Source organism: Aythya marila, assembly GCF_965140915.1.
Source record: "Aythya marila genome assembly, chromosome: 11".
Lineage (NCBI taxonomy): Eukaryota > Metazoa > Chordata > Aves > Anseriformes > Anatidae > Aythya > Aythya marila.
In genome coordinates, this window is record NC_139052.1 from 1,626,570 (window position 1) to 1,651,580 (window position 25,011).

The following is a 25,011-nucleotide window of genomic DNA, read 5'->3' on the forward strand; positions in this document are numbered from 1 at the left end:
GTGTTTAACAGAGGCTGTAGTTTGTGAGGTGAGACATAGTGCAATGGTAGAGGAAGACATGGAACTGGGGACCCCGGTTAGATGAGTGCAGCTTTGCAAGAAGAGGGTTGGAAGTGACAGATGTGCTTCTTTATAGTATAATTGTGTACCTGGCTTGCCAAGAAGCTTTTGGTTTTGCAGAGATGGTCTTATCACACAGGTCAGCACCATCTCTGATGGTGGTAACCAAAAGAGCTAAGCTGGGAAACTCCTGATCAAAGTCACTGGAGTGCGTGTGTTCAGAGAGTATTGGGTATCTGCAAAACCCATAAAACTGACAGAAGTCAGAAAACCCAAGTTTTACTAGGTAGTAGAAATCTGTAAGTGGAAAACCAGAAGCCAGGTTTTCATTATTCCAAGAAATACTGCTTTCTCCCGAGAATAAATGATACAGTGTGTATCTTGAGGTAAATTTACGCATGGCTTGGGAGTACTGGTTGGCATTATGCCAGACTTTTTTTCTGAAGAAAGGTGCAAAACTCTTTCAGCATTTTTATAGAAACTTGTGGAGGAACAAAAGAAAGACAGAGACTCTACTGAATGTCTTTCCTTCTCCTCGTGTGTCCTGTTCAATCAAACCAAAATTCCTTCTGCTTGCTGGTTGGAAAAGGTGCTGAAAGTTAATGTTGTGTCTCAAATATAGTTGCACAAACACAAGAGACACAATTTCACATTTTTGCCAGGAACTCCAGCTGTCTGCAGCCAAGTATTTTGCACTTGTGATGAAAAATGAGCAATTAATGTACAGATGAGAATTCCCAATAGCCAACACAGGAGCAGTTAAGAACATGTCGAAGATTTTGTGTGCTTGTACAGACAGAGACACCTGGTTGTGCTGGGTAAGACAGAGGATGGCAGCTCTGTAGACTGATTACTGTTGTTTAGGCTCAAACTTTTCCCAAATCTGTTGTGTTCTTGGTTAATTTATTATTTAGTGTTAAGAGACCTCTTATGTCTAGCCAGATCCAGGTTCGCTGTTGCACTGAACTTCTGCTTAGCCTTGTGGAACTGCCTCATATAAGGCAGTGTTAGTCTGAGTATAAATTAGAGTAATCTAGGCATGTGAGCCCTCAGAAGTATAAAACGTGCTCTCGTGACTTCTTTACAGCTCCTAATGCAGCCGTTGCTGGTGTCAAGTGGTATCTGTGCAGGATCTAGTAATACTGGCTGTGTATCAGCTGGGAGCTCCCCCATGGCAGGGAAATTTTTAGCTGAACAGAAGTAGGGGTATTCCAGATCCTTTCTGCTAGAAAGCAATCCAGGATCTTACATTTTTAGGGCTCTGGATATTTGTTTCTGTTTAATTTTAAGGAAGAAATAGTCACTTATCTTGTCTTGTCACCCCCATCTTTTTTATTATTATTATATTTTTATTTTATTTTTTATTTTATTTTCAAACGCTTAGATTTGCAGAAGTTGTAAATGGTAGCATTTATAAGTAACAATATTTGGTCATTAGAGTAGGCTGTCGTGGTAATTTTATGAGAAAAGATTGACTTTTTACCCCTCATTAGTCTGATGGACTTTGCAAAATCTTAATACTATGGGCTGTAACAGCAGGACAGAAACTTTTGGCTTTGGAATCAAATTTGGCTGAATGGTAGGGCTTCTGTAGCCAAAGGTATGAAAAATTGACCTTTTACTGAATGGAACATTTATCTGTTTTGCTTCTGTGAAACTGTTTTTATTAGAATATTTGCGTGCTCTCTCTTTCCTGATAAATCTATGTTTAAAATAGTAGCTGTAGAGTAAAAATTGCTGAAATTTAGAGCTTTTGTGAGATAACACTTCCAGTGTGATGTTTGGGCCTATGAGATTAAGACACCAAAAAAAAAAACAAACCCCTAAACGAAAAATACTGTACAAACATAGTTAGAATTTCATGGTGGCTTGATTTAAAAATAGTTTGTGTTTTTGTTTTTTTTTTTCCTGACGTTGAAAACAAAATCAGGAAAAAAATATGCTCTCTAATTATTGTGTGTAGCAGTCTGCAATAGGGCATTGTTTCAGTTTGCATACAGTATTTTTTTAAAAACCCATCACACACATACACAATAGTTTAGGGAAAATACTAGTTCAAGACAATTCAGCCAGATGTGCAGTGCTAACCAGTTGCAGCAGTACAACAGCATTGAAATAGCAAGATGGAAAATTTAGAATGCGATCCTTAAAAAGAATCCATTTTTCTTCTCCAAACAGGATACCAGTGTAAGACTCTGCTGGCATCTCTCAAAGAACAGCAATGCTCAGTATTAGCTTTTGATTTTAAAGTGATTTTTATTTTACTGTTACAAAATCAATCTTTTGTACAAGTTTTCATCAGGAAAAGATACTTTTTGTAAAGGAAATGGAATAATGCTCTAAATTGTCCCAGCTTTGTGTTTCATGGTAGGAATTAATAAGTACAGAAAATCATTTAGTACATTTGAATAACTATATTTACTTGAAAGATGTGATGATAGTGTTGCTGTCCAAATGTTAAATCTTGTGGTACTAAGTTCTCTTCAGCCACCCTAATATTTTTTTCTGTTGCTCAAGACTGGGCAGCTGTGCACATACTTATTGGCAAAAATAGATATAAAGCCAATAGGGTTTATTTAATTTAATGTGAAATGTTGAGCATAGGAAGTTAAATTATATTATAAGTTAGACAGAATTTTGATTAAAGGACCTCAGTCTAACCTGTAGTGGCACTGAGTCTATGGGCTTCAATATTATCACACTACAGCTCAGTTGAATTGGAGTGTGGGATTGTCAAAACATTCAACGTTGTCTTGTATTTAAGCAGCTACACTACATGGTAATGTCATTGATTTCAGTGGGAGAAAAGAGGGACCAACATGAATCATCTCTACTTTATTTCTGAAGCCTGTATATGATAAGAAAAGGACATGAATTGGTTACTTTACCCCTTCCTGATAATTTTCCTGGTATGCAGTAGGGCTTTAATATTTGACAAGAAAATCTGTGAGTAGTCATACTGATAGTGTGACTTTGAAATTATTAATATATGCTGGTAATTCTGATTAGGATCGTTTTATAATATTGCTGCATCAAAAATGTTTGATAGATTCATGCTCAGATGATTTATGTAAGAACCTCAGGTTGCTTACACAGAAAATGGTACCTAGATGCTGTATTTTAAAGTACTTTTAATATTGAGAAATGTTAAAAATCCTTTCTTTTCCTATGGAATTAAAACTTGTGGTTTTTTAACTTGTTAAATTTGACTGTGTGTTTGTAATCAAGGGGAAACTGAGTACTTCAGAGCAACAGTAATCAAAGGCCATAATCTCTCATCAACCAAATTGATAACCTTTTATTTGAGTATGTTAGAGGGCAGACGAAGTCAAGCTAAGATTGCTGTGGTTATGAGGACATTCAGATGCTATCTGACAAATTCTTTCCTATTTCTGAAAAAAGTAAGGATAATTACCTTGCAAAACATATATGAAGTTTAGCTAATTGGGATTTTGTATGCAAACTGGAAGCAGATGGTAACTTTCTGCAATCTATCCCTAGTCAAGACTAGATATTAAAAATAAGGATATTCCTAGTCGTAGAAATAACCTCAAAATTTGGGCATAATTTTATGCCCTAATAAATGAAACATGGTGCTGTATATTTCAGAAGTTATTTTCATGCATATATATATATAATAACATATAAAACATGCAAAGATAGAAATAAAAGATCAACATCTAACTTAACTTTAAATGTGACTTAAGTGATGGAAAATGTTTTTTTACTCTTAGATGCGTGTTCTCACTTTTCAGTCCTGTATTCTGTGAACCCCAAAGGATTTCACAGAAAATCTCCTGGGTGCTAAACTTGCCATAAAATTACCAACGTTCTGTAAAGAGAAGTAACAGAGTCTGACTTTTCAGATTAAACCAGAGAAGGCATTAATGAAATTGCATTGCAGAGCCATTACTGTATTGCTGTAGAGAAACTAAATGTACATGCAGGACTTTGGGCTCAATAGATCAATAGATATTTAAATACTCCAGTTAGTTAAATATGCATGCTGAATAGCTTTTTGAAGCACTGAAAATGACAGTCTAAAAATAACTCTCGTTAATGAATTCTTCTCTTCGTAGAGCTTCCCTTCATGAACGGTAAACTTTAAAACGGGATTTTTTTTTTTTCCATTTTGAACATTAGTTATCACTATTCCTGCCTTGTTATACATAGAAAATCTAGCATGTTTAACTTTGGCTGGAATGAACTTACATAAAACCACTGAGGTAGATGTAATTTAATACTATCATTTTATAGAGAAGGCTGCTTTATTTTGGTTGCTGTCATTCTGGATTTGTATATATCAGGTTTCTGGGTAATGTAGAGTAAGCTGTTCCAAAAAAGTACTAAGCAACGCTAATTCTGTTTTACTAAGAAATATTTGCCTGTCTCCTACTCACTAATTGTCTTACTCTTTTAAGAGGTTTAAGCTTACACAAGTTTACTTCTTTAAAGGTCTGTGTGAGATTGAAAGGGATTGATCAGTGGTATGGAACATATTGACAATGACAGTTATATAGGGACAAATTCTGTCACAGTTCACATACTGTCCAGACCCATTGCACTGAGTGAAAATCAGAGCAGTTGGCCCTTGGCCTCTTTGTGAGCAAGGGGACTATTGAAGTCGAAACTCCCTTGTCTGTTCTCACTTAAATAATTCCTTAGGAGGTTGCTATTTTTAGGAAAACTTCTGTAAGTGTTTTTTTGTTCATTTTTATTACACATTTTATTACACATTTTATACCTAAATATCTTTGCCTGTCTAAACCTTCATAGTCATTATCAATAATATCAAAATGAAAGAAACTAAAATAAATGATAAGACAATAGAGAATCAAATAAGCTGTACTGGGTGGTTCGTGAGTTGTCATGCTACTGAAGTATCAGGGTATAAAAGGTCAAATGTAATACAATGGTGGATTGTGCCTGGAAATAGAGAAATACTCTTCTATCAGTTCTTCAGCATTTTTGAAATATTCATTTGAAAATGAAAACCTGAATTTTAGGTGTTTCATATTGAAAAGTAAACATACAGTGAAAAATACACACTAATGAAAAGTATTTTACTGACAATCCACTTTTTCCATTAAAAAACAACAAAATAAGGTAACATGATGCAGCGCTATTGATGAGGGCTTATTACAAGTAATCTCTCTATCTAGAGTAACTACACATAAGGCAACAAATAATAAAAAATCACAACCCTTCTTTGTCAGACTAAATTATATCTCCACTAATATGATTTCCCAGGTTAGACTTTCTGCATGCTGGATAGGAAACCTTGTGGCTCAAAGATAAAACAGGTTTAAGTGTTAGTAATTTCTTTCCTTGTAACCCAAGATTGACTTGCTCCTTATCAGGGAGAACCTTAAATTGTTTCAAACAAAAAGCAGAAGTAGGTAGTAGAGCTCTTAGATCAAAGGCTAGCCTATGCCTGCACATGGGGGCCAGTTGTTTGATACACAAAATGGTAAGTGCTGCCTCCTGCAATAGGATACATTCTGAGCATAATTTAGAATTAAGCTTCTGAAAAGAGTGCAGAAGTAAGGAGCAGCCTGAAGAAGGTTTTGTATATTGTTAATTTTCGCTTTGTCCAAATGCTCCAACTAAAGATGTCTAAAACCTGAGTTGAGTTTTGAAACGCTTAAGAGACAGCAGCTTCCTTGGTAGGTTATTGCTTCGTTTATATTTCTAAATGCCTAATTGCTTATCAGGCAAGTGAGTGAAATGTATGCACTGAGATTTGACTCCTAATGATGTTGCTTTGTATTGTTTTATTCTCATCTCATCTCAGGGATATTCTCATTTATTGTGCTGTATCTTTTATATTGGATAAACAACAAAAATGTTAAACTTAGTATCTCATGTAATTCCCTGACACTAAACATGCCCCACGCGCACACAGCCAATCTGGCATGTGTACTTGCCAACAGATATAAAAGTACTGCTTGTGTTTGTATGTATCATAGCTGGTCTGGCATTCAAGAGCTACAATATTTAGTGTTTCCTGACAGATCAGCAGGGAGATTTCAAGGTTTAACTCACTACCAGCTATTATTACTGTCATGTTTTGCTCGTCCCTCTCATGTGCTCAGAGCCTAAACATACTAACTATACAAAATAGCTCTAGGTCTTGCTAGACTAACTTTCGATATTTAAGTTTCCATTCCCTGCTTATTATGGCTCATGTTTACAGCCTTCACTGTGGTCTGCAGAAAGTAGCAATGTGCTTCACCCATGCCACTGCAAAACATGTTTAGCAAATGGATTTTGCCATGGCTGACGTGGTTGCATAGCCTGTCCTGTTGGCTGGAGTGTCAGGACAGTAACCTCAGTGAAAGGGGTGGAAGAGTTCAGGTTCCTAACTGGTAGAGGCTGCATTGCTGTATGTACCATATGAGCCACTATTTTGTGGCTTGTTTGGCTTGTTTGCCACATAAAGATACAATAAATAAATAAATATATAAAATATATGTATCTTTTTGTATATATATTGTATATTTGTGTATATATATATATACACAAATATATATACAATATATATTGTATATATATACAATATATTTTGTATATATATATATATATATATACAAAAAAGATACAAAAGATACAGTGAATTTTTCTCCGAGATAGTCTTAGAAAAGCTGGAAGTCTGCCTCTGTCCTTTCTTACAAACCAAGATAATTAAACTGGAAAAGGTTCAGGTAAAAAGCCACAGGGACAATTAAAGGTACAATGATGAACTCCATAAAAGTAAGCTAGGACTCTTTGGAAGAAGGAGCTTGAAGAAGAGGTGAGAGATAAATGATAAGGTGAAACGATTAATGCAATTGGTATAGTGAATGGGAATCAATTGTTCATTACCCCTCACAATGCCAGAGGGTATCAAATGAAGCTAGTCAGGTGTATGTTCAAAACATACATGGGAGATGCTTATTATCCGAGAAGTTGTGGAAGTCCTTGTTACTGGATGTTCCACATGCTAAAACTGTGAATGGGTTAAAGGGGAGTCTGGACAAATTCATATACATGTATAATAAATCCATCATTGGTTTCTAAGTGTACAGAATTCATGTTCAGCTCAGGAAGCCGTGCATCAAAAAAAAATGTTTTGGGGAAATGTCTTCTATACTTGGCCTTTGCTCCATACTAAGAGGCTACTTTCTGTTATAAGATACAGAACAAGATGTGGCTTTGGTCTGACCTGCTATGTCTCTTTTTTGTTAATATAGTCTACGTTTTTCTATAATTTTATTCTGACCCAAGACTTTTAATTTATTTTATCTAACTGACAACCTGTTACTTACTCAGGAGTATTATATATACCTCCATTCTTGGCTTGGGTTAGGATTTAGGGTGGAGGCAATTTGAGGGTGGGATGAAATTGAAGAAAACATATCCTGGTGTTTGAGCTTTACTTTTTGAAGTATGTTAAATGTATCACTTTGCTTGTTCAAAAATGTAGGTGATGGCTTAGGACTTACTGTCTTTACGATAGATGTTCTTCACAAATGATGTCCTAGTCTAGCCTGCCCTGTTGGAACAACTTCCCTGAAACAATAATAAAGAAATTTGGAGGGCAGTAGCATATGTGGATCACAGACAGCTGGGACATCTAATTAACGAAATCATTTGTTTTCTAGTTGTAATGCTGCTGTTCAAACCCCTTTGTACTTTGATTTTGGTATCATTTTGTACCACTTTTCATTACCATCATCTTAAAATGATTTTAAACCCATTCTGCAGTGGTTTCCCTGAGACCATGTTCTTTGGAGAAATAAACTGCAATACTGGAAAAAGGGAGTTTTTTGAATTCTTACTTGGGCTTTGTATGACTTTGAACAAATCATGTAAATATCTGTAGTGTATCTAAATTGAAGATAACAGCAGCCTTATAGGAATGCTTTTAAAGTAAAGTATGTAAAAGTCTATGGAGACTTAAATGATGATTTATTAATGTTTTTGAAATAGTGCTTTAGGGATGGCATGAGACTCATACTCATGAGTCTCAGGTGCATAAAACTATTTATATTTTGTGATTAGCAGAAGGTGATCTTACATATGGATCATAATTTAAGGGATGAAAGTGTAGTCTATGTGCAGATGGGGTTTAGTCTTTCAATGCTATTTCCCATAGTGAGTCATGAAGAACAAATGTCTCCTTTCACGTAGCTCTGCAAGAACACCTGTTTAGGGCTTATTTCTGCTGCTGGAGAACTCAATGGGAATGATGTTAGTTATTCCTGATAGTTGTACTTTTAGCCCTACTGAGGAGTGGCTGGCAGCCTCTGAACTTAACTGCCTGGTAGGTGATGCCACAGTGGAGCCTGGGGTGAGGTTCCCCTAAACCTGGCTATGAGAATGCTCCGAGTTAACCCTGCAGGAACCACGGTGTAGCCAGGGGGAAGTAAATGCTGCATTCCAAGGTACTGTTCAGACATACACTTGAGATGTTGCCAAACTGTGCAGTGAAATCTGGGATCTGAGAAGCTCAGTATTTTCACAGGTGAGACAAACCCTGTCATGAGATGCAAATAACAGATGATTCATACAGGTTGTGCCTTAAGGGGCTTCTATGTGTTGCACGTTGAATGGAAACAAGGTATTGCCCTGGGACAGGCACTCATTATCTCCTTTTATTACACTGTTCTAGCAATTTTTTCCTTTGCGTAGTTTTATGTCAAAGCCTTAAGCCAGAGAACTCATGTAGCAAAACGTTTTTTCAGTTTCTAGTAATGAAGTCACATATATTTACATCATTATCATCTAAGAATCCCAAGCAGTACTTACTAATTACCAAGAAGGGGAAGATACTTCTAATTTTATTGAGGAAACAGAGTGATGATGAGTTAAAGGGACTTTCCCTGAATCACAAGAAACTTAATGTGGAGCTAGAAACTGAGCCCAGACTTTCTGACATTCAGCTCACTGTTTCAGCCATATGACCGTCCTTTTCCAAGTATCAAATATGTACACAAGGCTCTCCAATTTAGTCTTCACATTAACTTCCAGTGCAATAATTCAGTTCCTCTGACCTTCGCCCTCTCACTCGTTTTAGCAAAAAGGCAATCATTTGCCCATTTGTTTCAATAGTAAGTAGAAACTGTTTTATATACAGATGATGCTTTCCCCTCCATTCACATGCTTCTCATCCTAGTATTAGAAGGCCAGCCTGTGTCAGCAAGGGCCTGTTTAAATTAGAAACCAAATCATGTTTCAGGGATGCCTTGGGCTGTCTTGTGGAGAGGGTTCTTCTCAACCCTTGCCAGTTACTACTTGGTGGTCCTGCCAATCGTTGCTGAGTTTCAAAACAAAAATTGCTCAAGCTCAGGCAGCGCTCTTACCCAGCGTACGCAGCTGGACAGCTGGTGAGCTGGGACGAAGCAAGGCCCAGCGCTTAACCAGGCACAATTCACCAGACCATGTAAAGGGACGGGGGAGTGGCACTGTCCTAATTGCTAACATTCCTCCTCTGCAAGACTTCTGATATTTATTTAATAAGCCCAGGCTCATAAAGTCTAAATGATTTGAGCAATCAAGTGGTAGCTGATTTGTATATGGAGATGACATGCAGTCAGACTAAGTGAAGGGTGAAATGCTCAACTTCTGACTTCTGCAAAGTTTTATCTGGCAATTGCAAATGAAATAATACCTCAGGCAGCTGTGCCCAAGAGTGTAACATACAGTGAGAGTACCTAGGAGCTCTACTTCAGGCCAGCTTTGCAAAGCCACAGCTCCTATTTAAGTGTGCATGACCAGTGTGCTGGCATGGTCTTTCCAGCCACTGTGGAGACGTTCCTGTTGCTGCCAGTGAGTAATATTCATGAACTCCAGTGTGATGTCTCCTGCCAGTGGCAGCAAAAGTCAGAGATGTGGTATTGCTCAGTTCTCAGAAGGGTGAAAGGCAGGTTCAGCAGAACTGTCTGGAACACGCCTGCATTTCTACAGTTCAGCAACAGATGTTTGTAAATGGGCACTCCTTCAAATGTAAAAAGGAGTTCATTGAGAGAAAGGAGTTCATCGAGAGACTGCTACATGTGAGAGTTTGTTCTTTCTTTCTGTGGGACTGTTGCTGAGAGTTTTAGCATTAAGTGGGGGAAAAAAAAAAAAAAAAAACAGCATTACATTCATTAGCATTTCATTCAGAATTATTCCCAATTTGTAGTGAAACAGGGACACATGGTAGACTTCCAGGTTCAAACTGGAAATGGACTTAATGCAGTGGATGTGGGACGAGAGAGGAAGAACAAATTTTGAGGAACCTGTTCTTCAGTAAAAGGCACTGGCAGATGTTTTTTTTTTTATTTTAAAAATAATCAAAATGAACGATGTTCCTATATGTTACATATATTTATATATATAAAAGAAGTATTATCTCCTTTTCAGCTCATTTTTAAAATACACAAAGGAAAAGCAGAGTAGAAAAGGAGAGTATTTTTGCTGTTTGTTCTTTCTATTTTCTCTCATTAATGGTGTTACAAGTGGCCGTTTACCCTATACAGCACCCATATAAGCTGAACAAACCCTTTGGTCTTTTCACCTGTATAACAGGATCCACTTAAACAGAAACACCAGCGTGGGTCTCTGATGACAACCTAAACTCCACTGACGTTTCATTCAGAGAGGTAGTTTGCATAGTTCTAGAGTAATTTGTTAATGTTCTTTTGATAGCTTCTGCTTATCAGCCTGAGGCTTATTGACCATAACTGTATTGTGAACTGAGTAAATTGGTTGTTACTGTGTTTGCAAGCAGTTCAGCCTGATTACACTGATGTAAGCACCATTTTTACAACGTTGTCTCTGGTGCCATTACAGAAATTAAGCAAGCAAGCAGGCAGGCACACTGCACATACCTTGTTCTTAGTATGGTGATTTACTGCCTCTATCTGCTGCCTTTTACAGTTGTGTACTGGCTAATGTCCCTGCCCCGCTGCTTAGCTGAAGTCATGTGGTGCTACATCCGCAGTGTGGAATCTGAATCTGACTTTGCTACCAGACTGAGAAACAGGCTGCAACTTTTCTAAAGTTCTTTTCTCATCTTTCTGTGGTTACCTTGTGCTTAGAAAAACAAACTGGTAGGGGTTATGGTGTGAGGACATGTATACTTTTGACCTACTTCCTTTTGAGAAGTTTATGTTCTTCAGCCATTCTCCATGGCTTGTCTGTGTTCTGTTTTGACTTGGCCTGATGGCTGAAAGCTTTCCTGTAAATTATTACTTTTGACAGTTATGATAGTGATATTCCACACTCCCATAGTATCCTCTGACCTGCAAGTATCAGAATGCACAAAGATATGCCTAAAATGTCACAAAAGAATGTGAATCACATATAATTACAAATGATGTCAGATAAACAATGTAAGTGGAGTACAGTATCTCAAAGCGAACTGACAAGCACCACTGATTAGAGTATTTACAGTGAGAAAGAGTTTCTGAGTTAGCTTCAATCCATAATTTCTGATTATTGAGTTAGTGTATTAAAATAGTATAAAGTATCAATTTACCATCATTCTGTAAGCTAACAAGATAAGTACATATATGGATTCAACTAATAAATCATCAAAATATTGGCTATTGGGGTGGGGGAGTGCGAGGCAAATAAGGAAGGTGGGACGGCTACCAACGTCAATCATCTAAACAAAGTTACTCTGGAAAACGTCTGGCTGCAGTGGGTCTTGTGGAGGCTGCATAGTTGATTCTCTTTTGCTTCAGAACAAGAGGAAAAAGGGGACATGTGGCATCCTGGCTGATACCAGCTTATACGGCTTGGTGTGTGAGAGAGAATGGTCTCACAGCTCTGCCGTTTATCTCCTTCATTTTCTCACTAGTTCCTATGTAAGCAGTGTAAAAGTATCATCATTAATCTTGGCTGAAGGTTCACATTTATTGTTTTTTCAGGTGGAACTTGCAGAAATTTGCACAAAGAGTGAACGTTACATTGGCACAGAAGGTGGAGGAATGGACCAGGCAATCTCTTTCCTGGCAGAAGAAGGAACTGTATGTGGATCTTTCTGACCTAAACCAACAATGTGATATTCGTTAATGTAAATGATGTCTTCATATCTAGCAGAAAGACAAAAAAATAGAATAACTCAGCAAGCAGGATAAGCACCATTGCAAACAAAACAGGAGTTATATGTATAAACTTGTGCACAATTGGGTACAACAGGTTTGAAAGAATAAGATGGTGAAAAGTAGAAATGGAAGGAAGAAGAAAAGAAAAGTTGTGGGGAAAGATGCACCCTAGAAGAGCTCCAGGTTTCACACTATGTGGCTAATTGATCACTGAACTTAGATTTCCCATATAATGAAATCTGAATGGCTGGTATGCCTTGTATTCAGTGCAAATGGGATAATTATTATAAAAATGCTTTCTTGAAACTTCTTATAACCAAAGAGTTCTAGGAAGTTTTGCCAGGTCAAGTTAGAAAGACAATGGAGATTTTTTTTTTCCCCAGTTTTGGTAATTCCAGACAATTCTGTGGCTGAATTCTGATGTAGAAGGTATTTAGCTGTCTTAAACATGGTGACAGAAGGTGGACTAGCAATGATACACAGGACCTGCCAAGTTATGCATGAGTGTTCGCAGTGGAATTTACAGTGAAGTTCATCCACTGGTTCAGAGGGTGCACAGGACTGTGAACATTCAAACCTAAAAGGTGTCAAAATATATTTACTGAAATGAATGCAGCTTTTCATGGGAGACCTTTACTCTGCTTATAATCTGTTTGAAGTGATTTTATATCTCTACAGATTTTGTGCTTTATTGCCATATCTTGGATGAGCTTATACAGAAAATAAACTATTTCCTAGAATTACACCAAATGTTTAGTGCCCTCATGACACATTTATTTTCGATTTCACATCACCTGTGCCTACTCTGTACCTTTCCTTCATGCTTTATACTGTTAGTGTTAAACATGCGGCTACACTAATGCTGAAGAAAGTTGCATATTTTCCTGGCATACACACAGAGGATCTTATAAGTGGAGACTTTTCAGATACATATAGGTGGTGGTCAGAAAAGCAAAGAAAATGGTAGAAAAGATAAAAAAAAAAGAAATCGTAAACTGAACACAAAGCATCCTTGCTTCAGTATACTTGCAGCTGAATTCAGCTCTGGCCACCCATGTCAAAAAAAAAAAAAAACATAACTAGAACAATTCGAGCACTGACTGAATAATTTAAAACTTCAGCTTGGAGAAACAGTACCTTTGATGGTGAAATTTTTAAGCTTTGTAAAATACTGAAAGGGTTAGAGAAGGTAAATTGAGAATTCAGTGTTTTTCATAACTGAAGCGCTAATAGAAACACAATGACATTAGCAAGCAGCTTATTTAAAAACAAACAAGGAAGTTGTTTTTCAAAACATTCATTGTTAAATTGAGAAATACTGTACATATTGGACGACAAAAGTTTAAAAAGGGTTCAAAAAGGATTTTCTTGGATATGCTGATAGAGTACTAGTCTATTTGTGGCTATTAAACATAATAGTATGATGTATATTCCAGTGTCAGTATAACCGCCATAATCTTCCAGTATGAGAAGCTGGAAAAGTATACCAGAAGAAAAGATTTCTTTGTATATGACTTATTTATATATTTCCTCTAAATATCCATTTAAGGCTACTGTCAGACACAGGACACCAGACCAGGTCAGTGGTACATTCTGATCTAATGTAGCAGTTCCTAAAGGGTATATTGAAATGTAAGCAAGCCTGTCTGTCTTGATAGTAGTTTTGTGACTTGGTCCAGAATCTCAATGGCAGGGAGTAACACACATGCTGTACATAATGTACAAGCAGATTTGTCATTGTTTATTTAGCACTCTAGCTGCTCAAGGAACTCTCTGGGGGTGAACAATGCCAAAACCAGTAAGATGTCCCTGCTTGCAGAGTAACAATCTATTCTAAGGAGCAAAAGCAGGGCACATGATTTACAGCTTACCCCACTGAAAAGCCAGATGTGAGTTTAATCTCTTGATTACATTACATCCTGAATTATTTAATTAATGCATGCCTAGCTTATTCCACGAAAAGGTCACAAAATGTTGGGGACATCTTACATAGCCTGTGTAAGGCATCTGTGAGGCAAGACAGTCTCTTATCTTAGAAGAAAGGAGACAGTAACTACTTTTTATATATCATTTTATTTCATTTCTCTGATTATTGGTATGTAACATGATCACTGTCTCTAGGCAACCCTAAACTTTTGGTAATACTTAGTACCTCAGTGAACTAAATCTTGATTTAGTGGAAAATTAGAAAAGTAAGGGGGAGATGGACACTAGTGTAGGGGAAGCGAATGTGAAGCTGCTTGTTTCTAGTAGCATATACATTAGCTTCAGCCAGGCCTGGTACTTTTCTGTAGATCAAAGAAAAACTGTTGTCTTAAACAGGCAAGAAAAATAGGTTGGGTGGGGTTCTGTGAAACCCTGAAAAAACCCAAAGACTTAATGGAAACATTTTAAAATCCAGCTACAAGGGAAGGGTTTGAAATGTATGTGCAGCTTGGCCAATGAGGTTAAGTCTCTTTTCTTGCTGTTTCATGTCAGTTTCCTTCATTAACTGTCCCTGGATTTCCAAGAGAAAAAACATGCAAATTTGCATATGATTTATAGAACTAAGTGCACTGCTAGCTAGTAGTAAATTAAAACTAACCATTCATTTTTCTTCTGATAGGCCAAGTTGATAGAGTTCAGTCCTCTGAGGGCAACTGATGTTAGACTTCCAAGTGGAGCAGTGTTTGTTATTGCTAACAGTTGTGTTGAAATGAATAAAGCAGCAACTTCTCATTACAATACTAGGGTAATGGAGTGTCGTCTGGCTACAAAGGTAATGTATGGCTTATGTCAAACTCTAATGAAACCTTCATCTAAGTATGTGTTTTTCTCCACTTCTGACCAATCGTATCTTTAACACCTGGCTAGGTGCTACTTTAAGTAGCATTTTTCTTTCCAGAACCAGATACTTCCATCTCTGCAGAAACAGGACTCCTGCTGAGTTTAACGGAAGTGCAGAGACAGTGCCCTTATATAGAAGATTATGTGATTTAATTCTATTTATTTTGTATTATATTTGAATGGAGGAAATATGTCTATTTTTCAGCAAATAAATATTCTCAGTTAATGAGATAGACTGTTTCTAATTAAAGCTGAATAATGATAAATAATGGAAAGCAACCAGTGTGGTCACATGTTTATATGTATATATGGCAGTAGATGTGTATTTTCAAGGATTTAGAGGACATCAAAGCTACTAGTTGGAGGCCTGGAAGTAATATTGGAAATGCTGAATAGCAGCATGCATGTTAGTGTGAAGTTTAAAACAGGCTTGAATCAAACCCCAGCATTTAGGTTGCGCTGCCAGTTTGTAGTTTGCAATTATCTCTAAAATACATGGAATCTGAACATGACAAATCTAAGTTCCACTTTAATTATAGATTTTGCCGACCATACGTTTAGGAATATGTAGATAGAGGGTTTGATTTAAGTCTGTTATAAAAATACAGTGGATTTTTCTTTGATTAAATTAAAGGACAAGTAAGCATAATGATTCAAAATTATACCCAACATAGAGTGCTGTGTGAAAGAAGAAAAATTGGGTCACAAAGTATAGATGAAAGTTTTAAAAAGTGCTGCATGGAACTCCTTGCCACAAAACATTTGACCAAAGTCTAAGCAACACTCCAATACTCAATCTAAACAAACAGGTACTTTGAGCACCTGTTGGCATAATAATTCCATGAAAAAAATACCATACTTAATGCTAAACAAAAGTGAGAGTTGAAGAAATTATCAGACAAAAGTAATATAAAATGTGCTAGTTGGGATATTTTTCCAGGAGGGAAGCTAAACTTCAGGTGACTTTTAAAATGGGCTTTCAACTGGCGTATAAAAAACAGCTGCATTTTAGGTGTTATGTTAGATATTAAAGCTGTTGTTATTGAAGTTATTGAAGGCTCCTATGCCTTTAAGCAAATCAAGTTAAGCGTGATGGTTCTGACATAACTGATAAACCTCTGACTTAGGATAGCTGATCAAACTAACCACGTCTTTTAGGGTCCAAAACGATCTGTTTTGAAAAGCAAACTGTCATAAGTGCATTATGATGTAAGACCTTTTAAAGTATTGTTCCATATGCCAGCTTTGGCAAATTGAATCATAGTTTTTTAAATTGCTTTAAATTACTGAACCTGTGTAGCAAACTGCAAAAGGTGGCAAGGAAGAATGACTTTTTACACTCCTGTTAGCTATGATGCAATCCCTAAATAGGTACCTTCAGCAGATCCATGATTTTAAGTAGACTAACAACATACACCTGTCTATTTTTAAACATATGCTACCCAGATGGAAAGCTGCACACACTATAACAATATGTTTAGCCAGGAAAGATTGTCTTTAGGAACAGGTCACAGTGGGGTGAAGGAGGGCAGGTATGTAAGTGGAAGCAGGGAAGTCTTTTATGCACCATTAAGCTAATGGAATTATGAAATAACATGCAGAGCTTCACAATAATATTTTACAAGAAATGCCCATTGGTAAGTGCCTTACGATGGGCTTTTTTCCCCTCTTCCAACTTAGGCCATTTTCATATTTCTTATTCCTTGCAGAAATCTGTGTAAGTAAAGATACCAATACAACATGTCTCTGCTGGCATTAGTACAGAACGTTTTGATATCAGTCTGTCTTACAGCAAATGAAATCTTGAGCATCCTCACAAAATTGCCTGTCTCTGGTTCTATGCCTTTCCCTTCTAGACAGCCATTTATTTGATTGAGTTTTTGCTGTTCTTGTTTTGTTTTTTCTTCTTTTTCAATTTTTGCTTTAGTCTCTGAGTGCTTTCCTGTACACCATTAAACAGCATGTTTAAAGTCAATTACATTCCTCAGAACATTCTCAGTTCCACAGGAAATTAACATGTACTTTATACCTCAGAACACTTGCGCAGTAGGTGTTGCAGGATAAGTATGCACATTAGTGAATATTCTGCTATACCTGTGTTTTGTAGGGTGTGCTTCAGTTCAGTTTCAGCTATAGTGGTGCCAAGAATGTCTGAAATGGGATGCCATGTAGTTAATCAGCCAGTGTGTGTTAAGTGTGGGAAGACACTCAGATGGTATATAGAAATATAAAGTGTAAGAAAATGGTGTTATATAAGGGCTAAGTATCCCAATACTTCTCAGCCTGGCTTTCTTTTATTTAGATTTGTCCCATCATTCACTCTGTATGTTTTACTGTCCAGTTGCATACCGTGCTCCAGTGTGCCTGTGTTGAACAGTAAGACAATAAGGGCTACAGATCCTGTATCCTGACAGTTAAGAGCCAGCTGGATTATGTCCACATCTTTAATCCATCTAGTCAGAGATCATCAAGAAAATATCCAACTGTGGGGATCAGCGCTGGGATTACATTTGTACATTTAATAGATGGGATTTTTCCCATTTCTGTTCTGTGTCCATTACAATTTGAGGTGCTGCAGCTAAATATTAAAAACAATATATTTAAAAAAATCTTTTTGCCCATAACATTTTTCCCAGTGCTGTTACAATTTAAATTTCGCTATAAACAATACAAAATTTTACACAAAAGCCCTGCCCGCAGGCCTGAAGAGGTCAGTTTCCATTTGGAACATCTGATGTGTAAAACTCAATGTAGTTAGCTCATTTAAAATACAGCATCTCCACTCAAAATAGAGTAGATGGCACAGTGCGTGTGACAAATATTTATAGCTGGATTATCTATTTTACAAGTAAGTAGAAGGACTTTTGTTGCCTTAGAGAGCATTATATTATTTTTTTTCTAAATGCTTAGTTCTATTTAAACTCTGGTAATAAAGTTTAGGGGATGCTGAACGTTAGGATTAAATTATGAGAGGGAAATTTCCATTCATTTAGCATCTTGGAACAGATCTAAGTTGGTGTCATAAACATGCACCAACATGCACCAAATATTATTGAATATTTAAATGAAATAAGTGAAGCAATAATTGCTACTGTACCTGATCAATAAGTAAGCCAAAATACAAGTGCTTTAAATTAACAAAGGTCTACATGCTCAGTGCCTTTGAAAAGCAGTCCAGAAGAGACTTAAGCAGTCTTTCACCAGAAAATTTTCTCACCTTGATTTCTGCGTTAGCCACCAGACACAGCTGTTTCTTTCTCCACCACCACATACAACACTGTTTTAAATGACAGCAGTGTCATATGATTGGGATTTTGATTGGATTTTGTTTGTTCTGCTCTGCTAAGCTTCGTATAAATTTTAGCAAGTCACTAGATGGCACCAAAAGTAGTTAACTTTTATGTGCCGTAATAAAGCACAATTGGAAAAGCCCCTGCAGAAGCGCTGTTGGAGGAGAGCAGGAGGTTGAGAATCTATAGCTGGACAGTAGATCTGCTTAAACATCCAGTTCAACATGGATTTGAATGGGAAAAGGTATTAATTCCCTGATTTTCCTGCAATACTTTAAACTCTCTGCAAACATAAAGCCTGATCTGGCATATGTGGAAACTTTAATCTCAATTTAAATGGTGCAGAATTAGAGGCAGTTCGTGTATTTATCAATTCCGTAAAGTGACGTTGGCACATCCCTGCTAATCTGTCACAATAACCACTTAATATCATTCCATCACTAATAACATTAAAAATATTCCACCTCATGGAAGCATTTGGAAAGCTGCTTTGCTCAGGTGTTTTCATTAGGCACTGGGGAGCATCATCACATGCAGCAACCTTCTGGAGAAAAGCCTCTCTGACATATTTCCTTTTAGGGTTCTGGTGTGTTTTTCAATTGCCAAAACATCAAAAAGATACATAACACATGACATCATTATCTGGAGTGGGAAAAACACATTTATCTAGATCTAATTAGCATAATAGCAATCATGTAGGAACAGAACAGATTCTGACCAACACATCGTAACTTTGTAGAGCTCAAAATTTTGAATTTTGTGTTAAAAGAATGTGCTTATTTGTAATTTACCCTAAACACTAGACATTGAGAATGAATACAGTTAATTCTCCAGCACAAATCTTATGCCTACCTACTTTCATATTTTTAGGACTATTAGGAGAAAGGTTTGTAGTGACAACAATCATTAGGAAACTGCAGGAGCATCTTGGAAAGATCGATCTCTGTTTTCAATGTTAGAGCAAATTAGTGCAGAAACAGACTTCTTGGGGACTTGCAGTGTTACAATATTTTAGCATTTGTATAAGCAATAGTCTGAATGTGGTTTTGAAATATTAACTGTTGTTTAAAGTAATAACATCCATGGAAAAGGATGAATCACTGATTTGATATCACACAATGTCAGTAGGGCTTTCACAGACAATGTCTCAGGTAGGGGAGTGTATGTGTATCTGCCATTCATAGAGCTTTTATATAAAAATATAGTAATTATCTGCTCTGTGTGGATTGAAAGTGGCTATTGATGATTCCCAATTAAGAAGTGAAAAGAACAAATGGGTCTTAAAGCTGCTAATGGACAATTTAATGTTAGTTTTAAACTGGAAAGCACAATATGTTTTATTTTTTAAATCTTAGCTTCTCTCAAAGTCAAAAGGCCTGGACTGGAAAAAAATGTTGAGACTCCAAGATGTGCAAGCCAAGCTAGGAGTTAGCCTAGAGGAAATGCTGACCATTGTCGAGGAGGTATTACATCCTGAGCCTTACAGCACAGAGGAAATTTGTAAATGCCTGGGAATTAGCCTGGAGGACCTCCGCTCTCAGATCCTTAGTCAAAACACGCAAGATGGTAAGCATATATGAAATGGCGTTTTTTACTGCATGATGTTTGTGTTATATAAAATAGTTCTGTATTAATATTAGTAGGTAGTACACAAGTCTTGCCAGAATAGTTCTCCAGAATCTTAGGTGGCAAGATGCTAAATGGCAGAATGAATCACAGAATCACAGAATTTCTAGGCTGGAAGAGACCTCAAGATCATCGAGTCCAACCTCTGACCTAACACTAACCAGTCCTCCACTAAACCATATCACTAAGCTCTACATCTAAACGTCTTTTAAAGACCTCCACGGATGGTGACTCCACCACTTCCCTGGGCAGCCCGTTCCAATGCCTAACAACCCTTTCGGTAAAGAACTTCTTCCTAACATCCAACCTAAAACTCCCCTGGCGCAACTTTAGCCCATTCCCCCTTGTCCTGTTGCAAGGCATGTGGGAGAACAGACCAACCCCCACCTCGCTACAGCCTCCTTTAAGGTACCTGTAGAGAGGTACCTTAAGGTTTCTTAAATGGTAGAAGTGGCAGATCACTTACTATTTTAGATTAGTCTGTAATATTTTAGAGTCATCACTAAATAATCCAGGCTTCATTCTAGAGAAAAGACTAAGCTAGGCTTCCTTTTTAAGCCATAGCTCCAACAAAACCAAACATTTTGGATGGTTACAGCATTGATCGAATGAGTCCTGTTTGTGGTTCTTTAACTGGTGTTCAGGGCTAGCACAGGTGGAGCTTGTGCTTCTGTTTTCAAATCGATAAATACACAGTCACTTCATAAAACATGCAACAAATCTTCTGGGCCACTCTTTCCTGAGAAAGAAGTTTCTGTTACCGCCAATATATATATTTATTTATTTTACAAAAACGTTGGTGCAGGTAAACAATTTACTACTAAATGTATTTCCCACATATTCTCGCATATAATTATACCATGTAGTCTTGAGAATTGGTGTATATGACTTTTGAAAGACTGACTGGCTTCTGAAAGAATTGTCTTGGATGCATACAGTAGGATTGCTAGTAGTACTTAATAGAGCATTTATGAAATCATTAATTTGCCTACATAGTCATTTCCAGTTGAGATTAGAATTTTACTTTATGCATTTAAAATAACGCATACTTCTTTGTTTCTATCCTGTGGCTTTAATACCTCTGCTATTCTCCACAGCCAAATTATATCCTTGCCAAGACTGCTTTCAGGGAGGTACATATTTTATGCATATAAATTAGTAACATGTATATATATATATATGCATAATGGTGCATATATTTAAATAATATGCATATCTGGAACAATTGTAAATGTTACATATTGAACTGAGATCAGGCCTGAATCTATAATCTGTTTTGCAAGACAATGATATCAGAGAGCGTAAAATTATCTTACTGTCTAATTACACTGCCAGAGGGGTACCAGCATGGAATATGATATCTTATTCCAGCTCTTGATCTTCACAGAAAGAGCTATGATCATTCTGTGCTGTGTGTACAAGACTGAACTCTGTAGATGTACTCTGCAGCATTTTCACGGGGAACTACAAAGTTCTGACTCTTTTATGCTGTCCCCTAACTCCCCTTTATGAAGCAGTACAAGACTTACAGATGTTTATAATCTATAGACCTGGTTTATAAAATAAAATTCTACAGCTCTGTAGAACTGAATTGTTTTATTCATGTTATGTTGCGTTGTCCGTCCCTCCCTCCCCCAAAACTTGGATAAAAAATTTAAACTCAAAAGTTATAGAAGAAACTCAAAGGAAGTGCTATACTGTGGCTCTGAATAGTGTTTGCAGATGTTTGCTGAACGGAATCTCTTAAACTTGCATGACCATGATTTCATTTGATAAGGCCAATTACAATGGGTTATGCTGGAAGTCTCTTTGCATGTACAATATAAAATTAAATAACAGCTTTCTGTAAAACTATATACAAAGAAGAAACAAGACAGACACAGAAAGAAAATCGAAATGCACAGTGTTTTTTTCTTTTTTGTTAACACACTCAACAAAATTTCATTTTATGTTGGCTTTGGAAAACCAGAGGGTGTTCGACAAAAATATTTTCCTTATCTCCCCTCTACTTTCCCACTATACTTTAATGACAAAGCCTGGCTTCTTTATGTGAGAAAACCCACCAAGAAATAAATAATCTCTGCAGAGGATTTCAGAATGTTGAACTCGTGTTCAACAAGAACAAAGAGAGCTCTAATCTTTAAGATACCTTTTATTCCTTTGTATAGGTTTTATCAACTTTTCTGATAAAATATTACAGCATTAAGTGTAAAATATGTGCATGAGAAGTATACTTAGATCATTTACTGGAATCCAAATTTTCTGTGGCTGAATATAAATTGTCAGTAGTTTTAATTCTTTTGTATTACTCAAAGCCCAGTGATAGTTAACATTATTACTGATGCTGTATCTCATGTTTAAGGATCTGACAGTGCTATGTATATTATTTCAGCCTTCAGTCCAGCTTTCCTTCCTCTACTGCTCCAGTGATGGTGCTGTATACTTGCACAAAGTTCTGTGTGTATGTAAGGCTGACCGAAGAAAATATCCAGATCCCAAAGAAAAATCATATGGGCAGGCTTTGGGCAAGTCCCAGGCTGGCTGATGCATAGCAACTTTACATCCCTTTTATAGGCAGGTACTCAGGGATTCCTGCGGTGCCTCCCTGTACAGCCCTACTTGCTCCCCAGGTTTGGAGAAGCACAGATGATGCATAAAGCCTTTGTAAACTTATTGCAGTTGTTCCTTGGCCAACTCAAAATCCTGAGTTTAAATCCCCCTTCCAAATGTTTATACATGGATTGCACTCATGGCTTCTGAACATCTCCAGAGAAAATAATATTTCTTACATTCTAAGGTGCACTTATCATAATTTTGTCTTGGACTTGAGCGCTTCACAGAACATTTAGTGTGTGGTTATTGTGGGACATTAAGTATTTATAAGCCTCACCACAAAAGGACACTTTTACAGGAGAGCATATTCCTTTGAACTATAAAAAGTTTTTTTGTTCTTAAGTGAGTTATTTTTAAACTGATTTTTCGTTTTCACATATAAAATTGTAATTTAATTGTGGCATTTAAACCTGGGAAATGAGTTGTCATGGGAATAACAGGCATCCATTTGTTGTCGGGATTTGGCTATTGAACGGCCCTCCTATTTGTTTCCTGGAATGATAATTCTAAAACCATCCTGTAGCTTGACGGAGTGGTGTTTCAATAGCCTTTCATTCGCATTGCCAAGTTATCTGTATTAATGGTGATCTCAACACAAGAACAATTTTTACTTTATTTGCACAGAAACTAAGGCACGGCTGTATGTGAAGGTGGACTCTCAGACATGCTGCTCAGCCACACATAGAGCTTTGTTGTGTGCAGCTGTAGAGTGCCCCTGTCTTACAAGAACAGAAGTTACCTCCAAATTGGTGAACCTAAGAGCACTTCCCAGCTTCAGGATCTGTGTGCCTGTCACAGCCTCAGCCTGATCCCTGCTATGGCCAAATTGGGGCACACTTCATCTCCTTCCATAAAACCACAGCTTCCTTGGGATGAGCCCCAGGACGTCTGCTCCAGGCAGACCCCATACAGGTACTCAGCCGAGGTAGGCCTTTTGGGACTGCCACAGGTCAGGCACAGGGAGTGAATGTTCTAGGTTAGTCACAACAGCCCTGCTAAAGCTCACGTCTCTGGAGAAAAAACAGCTCGAAATTGGTAGTTACCATATTCTCAAAGCAGGTGTCTGCTAAAAGGGTTGCTGAATCCAGCAATGGCTGGTCCGTCATTTATTTTCAGAAAGCCGGATTACAAACAGTCACTTGAGCAGTCCCAGTAGAGTAACTGTTCCCCACTTTGAGTAGGGGGGTTCACAATCTGGCTCAAATTAAAGCCATCTGGCAGCATTTTCTTGTATATATTATGAGCCAGAAACCTTCACCCTCTTCATGTTCAATCAGCAGGATGCCTAACAGAGAAAGGTACTATTCCACATGAGTAATGGTGGTAGAAACTGTCCCCTCCATGATTTTGCATTGGTGAGTTTTTCCTGTTGTAAATTTCTAACAGTTCCATCAGCCATGTGTAGCTCGTTAATCTACAGTGAAACACATCGTAAGAAGCTGCCAAAGCAGCCAGAAAAAAATATACAGCCTGAAGAGGCTGGTCTTTAGCTAAAGGTCAGATAGAATTGTACAGGAAGTCCCTAAAGAAAGGAATCTGCTGAAACTGAAATTACAACAAATCATATGAGTTGCTGGGAAGCCACAATGTTTAATTGTAGAGAAAAAAATCCTTGTAAGTGGAGTGGACAGGTTTACACAATTTTAATAAAGTTAAAACAAAAAATACGATGATACAGTTGCAAACCCACAGTAAACTTCTCTGTTACATTTAACTAACTGACATTTTTGTTTGGAACAAATAGCCTGGGATTTTTGTTTGTTTTAAGAGATTCTGTATGGATTTTGAATGAACTTTCATTAATGTTAATTGTGTCTTAACAAATTGCAAGGTTCTTGCTGCAGTGTGAACTATTAGTGCACTGGAAAATGTCACTGCTTCTTTCAAGGGCCTTTGGTGGTTGGTAAGTGGGTTAAGTCTAGCTGCTCACAGATGGTATTACAGAGATCCTGTGCAGAGGAGCAAAGCCTGGGTGCAGAGAATGCACAAAGGGTCAGCAAGAGTCACTGACATTCCCTGAAAAATGGATGTTGACTGGTAACACAAAGCAGTTAACAGTGGATGAGATTCCTTGTGGACTGTGTTCTCTTTGAAGCTTCAGAAATAATTACTGAGGCCATGACTTGAAAGGTGGATTAGCTCTGCCAGCAATAGGCTGACTGCTAGTGAACGTGTTAAAAACTTAATGACAAAGCATCACTAAGAGTGGACTTGGGAGTAAGATTCCTTGTCCTCCCCAAAGTTTTCTTTGGTCTCATTTTGTCTTTTCACATTCATTGTAACAACTTCTGATCTGTATTTCTTTCAGGCTATAGAAGATATAGCTCACTCTCACTTCAGTCCACAAGAAACTTTGTGTGTGTGCAGCTGATACCATACAACATAAATCACAATCGCCACATTGTCTCTTCAGATAGGGACAACAAAGCCCCTGAGATTTTGATTGTGCCAGCATGTCTAGGTCTAAAATCAAACAGCTTTCCTGCATGGCAGTGAGCTACGCAGAAAGCAACAGAGAGGGA

The 25,011-nt window shown here is 37.3% G+C and overlaps 1 protein-coding gene across 2 annotated transcripts in view; it reads left to right on the forward strand.

Annotated features, from left to right (window-relative positions):
* Window positions 1-25,011, forward strand: part of GALK2 (galactokinase 2) — a 52,454-nt gene that overhangs the window by 13,958 nt on the left and 13,485 nt on the right. For both annotated transcript variants that reach the window (XM_082769401.1, XM_082769400.1), the window contains 3 exons: window positions 11,958-12,056; window positions 14,740-14,892; window positions 19,606-19,816. In XM_082769401.1, coding sequence (XP_082625527.1) covers window positions 11,958-12,056; window positions 14,740-14,892; window positions 19,606-19,816 — 463 coding nt within the window. The remainder of the gene's footprint in view (window positions 1-11,957; window positions 12,057-14,739; window positions 14,893-19,605; window positions 19,817-25,011) is intronic.